Source organism: Amborella trichopoda, chromosome 13 (genome assembly GCF_054954075.1).
Source record: "Amborella trichopoda isolate Santa Cruz 75 chromosome 13, AtrichopodaSantaCruz75HAP2 v2.0, whole genome shotgun sequence".
Classification (NCBI taxonomy): domain Eukaryota; kingdom Viridiplantae; phylum Streptophyta; class Magnoliopsida; order Amborellales; family Amborellaceae; genus Amborella; species Amborella trichopoda.
In genome coordinates this window covers 43323841-43334752 of record NC_142348.1, presented here as the reverse complement: position 1 = coordinate 43334752, position 10912 = coordinate 43323841, and the positions used below count along the sequence as shown (strand labels likewise).

The following is a 10912-nucleotide window of genomic DNA, read 5'->3' as shown; positions in this document are numbered from 1 at the left end:
CTTTTATCTCCTTGCTGTACAAGACATATACTCTCATAAAGTTGATAAATCTGAGAAATAGTTTTATCAAAGGAATACATTTCCTTTACAGCTTCCCACACTTCCTTAGCAGTATCATGAACATAACATCAACTCTCACACGGCGTTCCATACTATTTCATAACCATATCATAATGTGATAGTTCTCCTTAAGCCACTCATCATACCCATTTTCCGATTCTTTTGGGTCATCCTTAGTTAAAAATTTCACTTTACCTCTTGCGCTTAGAAAAACCTTTATGGATTGGACCCATTTAATCGTTCAAAGATTGCTGGAATTCCTATTATATCACTGAGTAGGAATTCCAGGTGTAGTTTCCTCGGCCATAAGAGCAAAACAATCTCAAATAAGCAATGTATGAAAGTATATGTCAATCACCTATAGGGAGAACAAAAAAACAGTTAGCATATACAATAAATTCTCAATCAACTATAGGGAGAACACGTATATGTTTAAAAGCTGATGCACAAAGCTCTTTCCACTATTACTCACTATGAAACCCCAAAAACTAGTCACTCACAACTTCTGCAACACACTTTGCAGCATTTCACATCTTGTTTCTCTCGGCTTTTCACATCCAAGAGAGGAACCTTTCGGTGGCACGAATATGCACAGCACACAGAGGCCACCATATTGGCCTCACAAACACAGAAATGAGTATTTCTTGACTAAATCGACACTAACAGAATTAGGATTTTCCTCTCTTTTTTTATTATAAAAAAGTAGCTATTCTTAAAGAAGAACGAAAAAGACCATAAGCAGATCGGCTCTCTGATACCATGTGAACAATACTGTGAATAGTGTCATGAGCCGTATCATCAAACACTCTCATGAACAGTACCATGAATAGTAAAAAGTGCCAAAACTAGAGAGAGGAAAAAGAAGAGGAAAAGAAGGCAAGAAGAAAAGATGAAACAGAAGAGAGGAGTGAGTGATACGAGATTCAGTCGCCCATGCCCCGCTAATATCTTTATTTATAATGTTTATTTAGGATTTATAAAGGATAAAAATACCCTCAATGAAAATAAATATCCTAAAATATTTAAAAATGACAGAAATACACCAATTCACAAACAACGCTATCTTTTAATAGATACCTCTGTGTTTCTAACCTGTCCATTGCATATGCCTGTTTTCCTTTTTTCTTATGCAGGTTTTGGTGATTAATTATGCTTGAGTGTCAGATATTTATTGTTTATACTCTTTTCTACAAGAAAATTTCAGTATTGTGTTGTAGCTAGACACATGGATCAGTCGTTTTTGTAATGTAGGTACTAGCTGTGCCAGCCATTTACTTCCTGCTCTATATATTTGTTGATTAAAGGGATGAAAGGGGTGGTCATAAACCAATTCCCTATTGTTAACTGGTTTGGCAGTTCGATACTATTGCTTAATTTGTTGTTCAGATACTCTTCTCTTGGAAGGTGAAAAGAAATATGTCAGTTCTTGTTCATGTTTAAGCATTCCATAATATAGGACCAGCTTATTTCCTCTGGTTGTTGGTCTTCATTTTACTTGAGTTCATGTTATAGTGTTTGTGGGTATTAAATGCGACAACATTATGGCATTAACTGTGGTCAGTGAATTGTGTTTTATTCTTCTGCATCTAGGAAATTTCTTTCATGTACAATTTGTTGCAGCTATGTCGGATCGACACCTTACTGTACCTCTTGGTCTATCCTCAGCGACCACTTCTGTCAACAAAAACAATTGAGCTGGTGATGAAGCTAGGAATTCATGCTTATGTAATGGTTTTTGTCATCATTATATAGTTGCTAAGACTCTTCAGTCACATTTGTTTTTCAGATCCACTATGACAAGCTTGGGGCAGGGCAAAATGCAACGGTTGCTGTGATGAGCTACAGTGGCTATGAAATTGAAGATGCAATTGTCATGAATAAGGCTTCACTAGATCGTGGTTTTGGTTGTTGTATTGTGATGAAAAAGTATGCACTTACCAATTTAAGAATTATTGCATATATCAATATTTGAAGGTTCATCAATATCACCAATTGATTTTCAGAGGACGGAGTTAGCTCTTATTGATATTTACTATAGATACGAGCACTAGACCTGTGTCAAAATGTTTAATTTTTGAAATAGCTTATCATGAATATGTCATGCTTTCCAGTTTTATCTGTTGGTTCTGTAATCTGTATCATAACCATGGTATATGTAGCAAACGAGAAAGTTATTGTTCCCTCGGACAATGTTTCCATCGTATTAAGAAAGCTACTTATTTAGAAATGCTTCTGTGCATTCTTTGCAGATCCGTGGTTTTTAAATGTTTGGAAAAAAATGCTTGAGAGCACCCGACCTGTGACTTCTTGTTCTTGTATTTCTTCACCTAAAATATAAATGACTGTGATTCCCCGGAAACTGCTACTAATGTCATTTGTAGGCTGTGATCATGTTCTTGTGACCATGATCGTCCATACCTGCCGCTGCAAATTTGACATGTATTGGGATTTTCATTTCTCTGTGAAATCCAGCTTTACAATAATGCCAAGTCAGGAACGCAGATTGGAAATCGGAAGTGAAAATAGAAAGACATTATAAATTTTTTCATTGATGGTAGGTGAACAACCTGGCAAGCATGCACAGAAAAATGATTATGGTAATGCGTATGGTAGATGATGTCTATCTCATGGAAAACTATGGATCCCTGAAGGCTTGCACATGCCAAAGCTGGGAAAGTGCAGATTAATGCTGTCTTTTGCTATGGTTAGGACGAAGTTTAGAATGGTCTGTTTGACCTGTAGAACTAATTAAAATTACCTTTCTGATGTCTGTGTCAAAATTTGTCATTAGTGGCATAAGTAATTAAGTGCAGTATGTGATGTAGGATAGAATGTTAGAGTCTTAAGTATATGTTCAATGATCGTTTCATTGAACAGCTTATCTAGGTGTTTTTTATTTTCTTAACTTCTTTGTAGATTATCTTTTATAGGCTCCGATTTCCCCATCTTCAAATCCTCATGCTATCATGATACAAGATAATATTATCCCATTCATTATACTCGGTGACATATTTACCCTTGCCCTCAATGAAATCCCCCTGTTTCTTTGTTACTGAATTTCTATTGGCCAGTATTTCTACTTTTATGTTATGTGTACATTATTGTTGAAAGATAACTACAAATATGAGCTTCTCGTACAAAGAAAAGAAATACTTCCAAGCACAAAAACATTCATTTTGAGTAAGTGAAGTTACTGTGGTGTATTTCTTTTACAGAGAGAGATTATGGTGTATTGACTGTTTGTTGCAACTCTATAATTGTAACGGCTAATGCAACAATTTTGTGAAACAGAACTACTGTTCTTAGTCAAAAGTACAGCAATAAAACCTCTGACAGATCAGGCCTAGGATGCTACCAACAGGGAATGCTGATTTTGTTCCCGATCCTCGTTTTCAGGTATGTAATAGGCCTCTTCATGCTCACATATCAGTGCTTGATTAGGTTTGTGAGAATATGCTCTTGTATCCTTTTCATGATGATATTTGTGTTGATGTTTTCTCGGGGAAGCATTAGCGTGCATCAACATATTTTATTGAGAATATACATATGAGTAACATAGTTACAATATTGTGGCCGTGCTGGCTGGCTCTTCTTGAGAAGCACGGGCAAATGCTTGTTTGAAATATCATCTCAATCAAATTGCTTGAATTAGTTTACGTGGTCTATGCAATGCAGATATAGCAAAGAAAGTCCATGAAATGCAGCAAATCCATTTATTCATTTTATGGAATAGCATATTAACTTAGTTTGTAAAGTTATGACAGCTCAGAAAAAATTTAGAAATGCTGTCTAAGCTATGCTAGGAGATATTATTTGATTTTGTAGTATTATCAGAACAAGGTCTCTTTGATTGTCATGAGAACAAGTTCTCTTCAATGTACATAGTTCAGCAAAATATTACCCTACGAAGTACTTTAAGTTTGATCATATACGAAATGTATCTCTAATTTGATGAACCTGATCAATGTAGCTGGCCGAAACAATATGTTACGACAGACTTTTTAGGAGATTTAACATACTCATTGTTGTCCTAAATGGACTTGACATAATTTGTGTTTAGAATCTTTGCTTCAGGAACTTCCAAAACCATCAATGATGCATCCTCTTTTTCCTTTTCTTTCTTACCTTATTTTAAACTTTTTGGTCGGTTCACAAGTTATATTAAATCAAAACTATCCTGAAATTCTTGCAATGATTGGGGCATCCCCTTAACAGATTGGCTGATAAAGCTAGAACAAGTTATTGCAGAAGCTAAAGCATTCAATTTGTAACCATAAATGCTTATGCATAATAGTCTAACTTGCTAGATGGCGCTAAGCAGTTTGGCATCCATGGGTCCTGAAGATGCCAAATGGCACTGAGTTTAAAATATGAGTTTGGAACCTCTTATTTCACGTTGTTTGCTATATGTGTTAAAACATTTCTTTTTGTCATATGCTGCATCTTATAGTACGATTCAAGCTTATGATAAATATGACCTTTAACAGTTGACTATGCTTTTTTATTGCCTGAAACATGATTTGGGAGCTGTCTAAGCAAGAGCAATTAAATGTACTGCCTGCTTCAGGAATTCACTTTGCTGTGCAAAAGTCATTTATTGGCAACTTTTGTTGGATTTCTAATAAGTCTTTATATCATTATATACGATGGATGAATCTTATATTTTGATATGTATGTGATCTATTCTTCTCTCCAGATTTGATCTTTATGGAGCAGAATTGCCTAGATTGACCTAGGCGCCTAGTGCTTGCTTAGGTATTATATCTAATGCTTCACAGTGATGTAGGACCACAAGTGACACCACACAAGTAGGCTTCAGGTTTCAGTGACTAGAGTTTATGAAATCAAGGTTACGGTTCAAAGGTTACACATATGTTTCATTTAAATGTTTAATATGGGCTGATGGATTTATGTCGATAGGGTCTTCATCAAAACTGATAGAGGACTGTTTGGATAGCTCCACATGAGTGAGTTGTAGTTTCAGTGATGAGGGCTTGGGAAAAACGAGGGTTAGAGTTGGGGTTATGCATGGGTTTGATGGAACTCTTGTTTAAGATGGGATGGATTTGATGTGGATAAGGTTTAGGGAAAACTAAGGTTGTAGGAGGGGATGGGTGTGGTTTGGTTACAGCTTATTGCGTATAGGGCTGTGGTTTGGGAGAAGATGGAAGAAGGGTGGCATGCATGAATTGCTAGGGCTTTGATTTGTGATGGCATGGGTAGATAGAGAGATGGATGAATGGTGTGGAGTATATTGTTGTTATTGAAAATTTCTAGGCCATAGTATGAATTGGCACCATACATTATGTGGTTGAGGAATCAGTATCACAATGGAAGATGGAATAGAAACCATCTCCAAGTGATTAAAACAAACTTTATTAAAATAATATTATAGCCATAGTTGTTGGGGATGGACAGGATCGGGAGTAGTTTCATGATTAGGGGCGGGATCGATAGATCAAGGCTACTCGAAAGATCCCTATTTTGGGAATCGATTTCCGTACAACCTCAAATTTAAGGAACACGATCCATGTGTATTAGGGATCGAGTTCCTCAATTAGATGAGACCTAGTTTTATAATATTGGGGAGCAAGATCCTCTGATTATGATCTAAAGTTTGTGTTGGGTTTTTGTGGCCATTTAAAGGCCTTATGAGAGCATGTACTGAAAATATATAGTGAATTATTGACTCCAGTGGGAGTGTGGTCCAGCTTGGACTGTAGGGCATTGATAATGCCTTAGACTCACATGAGTTTTGACTGGCTATGACTCAATGAAATAGCCAAGACCTCTCACTTGTATGCCATTAAAAGAAAATTACATTCATCATGTAGAACTGAAAATGACATAAGAAAGCAATAGAAGCAACATGAGCACGGAATATGAAACAACGTGTACCTTGTCTCTGTTGGTGGTATAAGACCAATGGACTAGTAATACAATCTTTTAAAAAAAATTCATTGTATTAAAACTCAGTTTAAAAGCATGAATATCTCAATACAAAATCATAATACATGTATTTCAACTTACAAACATGGTTTATACACATTTGAATAATAAAAATTCAACCCTAATAGGTCCTTTACAAATCCCTTAATAAAAAATACAACTAAACTCAATACAATATCCAAATACTTGCAATGTACATCTCTACAACATATTACATGACTTGTACTCGCGATTCCTCATTATATCAAAATTATATGATAATTCCATTTTCATCCTTCATCCTCATCGTATATCACAATGTCTTATATATATCATATACTTGATCATAATAATCCAATGAGATTTTAATTTACATAAGTAATAAATTAAAGCTTATACCACAAGATTAAAGAACAATCTGACTCAATTTAACCAATTATGGATCACTTAATAATTGTAAATGCATTAAATTAACATGCAAACATACATGAGGGAAGCCATGGTTCGAAACCCTTGTGCCCGAGCTATGAAATGACCTTTTGAGGACTTAATTTTATCCCATTGCCTAAGGCACGAGTGATAATAATAACTCAATGAGATTAATCCAATGGGAAGCAAATTATCACTTTTATTTCACTTAATAGGGATCAAATCATGATAGAGACATGTATCAAAACAGCCCTTCAAAGTTTGAGAGAGATACTACACAAAATAAGGAAGTTATGGTGAAATTACACCATGTGGTCCATAAGGGACTACACGAACTTTTCAACATTCAAAAAAGAACTCAAGGGATTATTTCATATTTTCAAATATGATGAAATAAACATCTCATCAGTTGTATATTCTCAGTAAAATTTCAAAAAAATAAGATCGAGAAAATCAAGTGAAACTACTCAAGATCATGGAGTAAGCAAGCTAGTCTACACATACCATGTGTATGGACTACACTATTGCTTTGGGACTCTTCAAATATCAAGTTTTCATGACCAAAAATGAAGAAAGTTACTGTAAATTAAGAATTACATCAAGCTTTGATAATGAAAATAAGATAGGAATTAAAATATAAAAAGAAAAATCAATACCTTAGTGAAGCAATACTATGGGTTTGATCACACAAATGAGGGACTACTCCATGGAAGGGTTTCAAATGAAAGCTCAAGGAAGAAGATAGCCTCATGGGTGACCACTTTTTTATCAAGGGGGCTGGGGCTCTCTCTCTCTCTTTGAAGTGAATACACAAGTTAGGGTTATAATTGATCCCATAAGTTACTTTTATACTTAGATCATAAAAGTGGATTTGATCTTGATCCTTGATGCCATAGATCAATGGCACATGAGAGGTTTTTATCCAAGCCACTCATCCATATCTTATCATAGAGATCAATGGATGAGCTTTTGACACCCTTCACTCCTTAAAACCTAAGTTTATAGTCATTTTACTTTAAAGCCTTTAACTCCATGTATTGTTTCCCATTAAGTCCAAATTCATGTTTACACTTATGCTCATGGTTTTTGAATAATTTGTGAGAGTCAATAAAAGACAAGGACATGGACATAAAGGTGATATGGGACATCCACACATGTGGATAAAGTATTTTATGGTACCACCAATAGGATTTCAACAACACTAAAGTTTCACATGGGTCAAGCTTCTAAGGTGGTGCCATATAAGATATACCCACATGCCACAAAATCATATGTGGATAATAATATTAAATTAAATTAATTATCAAAATCTCATAACTTCGCAGATGTCAAATAAACCACATGTGTGAACAAAACACCGTGTGACAAAATAACTCACTTAAGTCACAACATTATAAAACATAATGTTTTAAATAAACATAATATAACTAAATAACAAAAGACATCAATGGCCCCCACGCATGGACATCACGTCATCATGATGTTAGCACCCAAGGGGGTGTGGGGGTGCCACGTGGCATCCTTATGGCCACTTGGGACCCACGTGGCATCCCCATGGTTCTTCCTCGATTGTCATTTTGGCCAAACAATTGTAGGTGTTTTTAAATTTTTGAAAAATTCTCAAAAAACTCAAAAATTCTCCAAATGATTTTTCAATATTATTACATATTTTCTCATCAATATAGAATCTTTTCTTATCAATTTTAGATTAATTTGGACCTAAGGTAAATGAGATTTCTGGACTTATAACATTAGTCGGAGTCTTCCATTAGGTAACCCTAATGACGTTCCATTGGTGTCTCAAGTCGACCCAACGGACTTATGCTCCACAGTCTGTGGTAGAGACACATAATTGGTCACATCAAAGTCGCTGAGCCAGAGCTTCCCGTCACCGGGGGTTCAGTGGTTTACTGGTACATCCCGGTGGGACATATTCCTACTCAAATACAGTGATCCTATCAAAGCACATGTGCACTAGCTCTTCTAAGTCGGATAATACTACAGAAGAGTGGCTTCCCCATACGACTATAGGTGCACATGCCATGGAACGGTCTCGTGTCAGGATACGGGCTCACGTCTCATGAGCCGACTACTCCATACAGGGCGAATACTCTTTTAAATACTCGATTCTATTAACTCGATTGGATTCTCCAAGGCTTGGCTTATCACATCAATTATAGGGCATTCTAATCAATATAGTCCTGATTAGGAGGTGACCTTCACACCTCCCCGAGAATCCACACTTTCAAAACGCATGCTCTCAATGTCTCAAATACTCGGGGTATATGAATTTGGGCCCCAGTGCGTCAAGCATCCAGATTCAGTCTCTCTCTAACTCCCACTTAATGAAAGACTCTTGGCTTTAAGGCCTTGAAAGGCCGCATAGACAATAGTCTCAGGTTACTCCCAATGACTTCATACACCCTAAACTGGGTCTCCTCTACCTATGGCGCACGGGATCTCGATTCAAGAACACACCTCACAATTAGGGAAGCCTAGGCAAAACACCCTTAGAGAGCATCACATGGGATTTCCTTGACCAAGGCTCAACACATGAGCATGAGGCAAGGACCTAGGCTAGGGCTTGTGTGGCTTAGTAGTGCCACCCCTTAGGGTTAACTTTTTTCCTAAACCCTAATTTTGGATGAGAGAAAGAAGAGAGAGAAGGCTAGAGTGGGGCGTGCCTCCTTTGGTTGCTTTGAGAGAGAGAGGTAGAGAGTTGAGAAATAGAACCCCCATAGCTAGTATATATAGACAAGAGGCTAGGGTTTCTAGGGTTAGGGTTTTGCCATCATTATGAGGTTTAATCTTGACCTTTGTTCTTGGAGACCTATGGGGTGAAGAGATATCAACCATTCATTCCTAAGATCAGCCATCATGATTAAAGGAATGATGTGGAACCTTATCCCTCAATTTTTAAAACTCCATTCCCATCAAATATTTTGTAGAGAAAGTATTTAATTTATACTTATTTGATATCGTACACTTTCCTATTTAGTTTTAATTCAAATCTCTACATCTTAAGTTTCCAAAACTTCAAATCATCGCATGTCTTAGAAGACACATGAAACAATAAGGAAAGTTTGCATGGGGTGCGGCGCACCACCCATGTGGTGTCCATGTGGGCCCCATGCCCCACACATTGGTGAGCCCATTGAACCCCATTGGGCCCCCAATATATTAATATTAATTTTTAGATATTAATTTTTTTTTACAAAACATCCAAATGTTTTATTTTTCTCTCTGATTAAAATAAATCCAGAAAATTGATTTTTTCTTTTTATAAAAATCATTTTTTAATGAAATAAAATACCCAAAGAGGTTTAAACATTCATTTCAATTATCTATAAAATAATTAAAACTTATTTAAACATATCAAAGGAGATTTGATGGGAATAGATCCATAGAGTTAGGATTACGACAAATATATTGAGGACTCCTTCCTCTCTAGAGATCGCATCTCACTGCACCTTCTCAAATTGACCCAACCGATCCCATGACCCACAGCCCATCATAGGGGTTCATGAATCAAAATTAGTCAATAAGTAGAGAAGATACGATCCTAGATCATGGATTATAGGTCCCTCTTTGAGGACAAGTCCAGGGCCTATTTTAGCAGTATGCTCCATGGGTCCTTCCAACACAGTCCAGTGTTGCAAGGAGTCATCTCTTTCGCATATGTACACATCAACATACCCTTATCCAATAAGTCGCTTCCTGGACGGCTATCTAGTGTACATGTCATGTGATGATAATAGTGAGGATTTAGGCCCTTGTCCTCTCAAGCAATTCATCACACACAGGGATCAAATCCATATCCCTTGGCTAACTATTCTGGGAACATCTCCGACCTCATCTAGGGATAGCCCCACATCGAAGCCCTTATCGGTTGTGCTTACACGATGCCCAGAACTACAAGTTTTGGATATCAACTTGAGTCATAGCCAGTCAAAACTCATGTGAGTCTTAGGCATTATCAATGCCCTACATTCCAAGCTGGACCACACTCCCAATGGAGTTAATAATTCATTATATATTTTCAATACATGCTCTCATAAGGCCTTTAAATGGGCACAAAAACCCAACATCTTCCACTTGGCCTTTGAAGGCCAACAATATCTCTTCCTCACTTTCTCTCAGCTCCATCCCATGTACATGTTTGGCGAACCCGCCACTAACGCCTTAGTTAAAGGGTCTGGCAATCATTGCCTCTGTGGGGAGATGTGCAATCTCTATCTCTCCAAGTTGGACCTTGTTTCGAGCATAATAATATGCCGGCTTGATGTGCTTGGACTTCTTGTGGAAGCGTGGCTTTTTAGATACACATATTGCTGATTGGTTGTGATAGAAGATTCTCACACACGGGCATCTTACAGGCTCAAACATAAGCTGATTGAGAAACTTCTTTATCCATGTAACATCCTTGGCTGCTTGACAACACGCTGCGTACTCAGATTCCATAGTGGATAGTGCCACCACATCTTGTTTCTTGGAC

The 10912-nt window shown here is 36.9% G+C and overlaps 1 protein-coding gene across 7 annotated transcripts in view; it reads left to right on the top strand.

The window, feature by feature from the left end:
* Window positions 1-439: 439 nt before the first annotated feature.
* The window catches only part of LOC105421289 (DNA-directed RNA polymerase III subunit 2), a 33788-nt gene continuing 23315 nt past the window's right edge, over window positions 440-10912 (top strand). For 5 of the 7 annotated variants that reach the window (XR_016047097.1, XR_002282296.2, XR_002282297.2 and 2 more), the window contains exons 1-3: window positions 440-1758; window positions 1847-1986; window positions 3352-3456. Coding sequence is in view for 1 of the 7 variants with exons in the window: in XM_088855193.1 (XP_088711319.1) it covers window positions 3409-3456 (48 nt within the window). In the remaining 6 variants the exon portion in view is untranslated. The remainder of the gene's footprint in view (window positions 1759-1846; window positions 1987-3351; window positions 3457-10912) is intronic. The other 2 variants (XR_016047098.1, XR_016047099.1) reach the window with 2 other exon arrangements.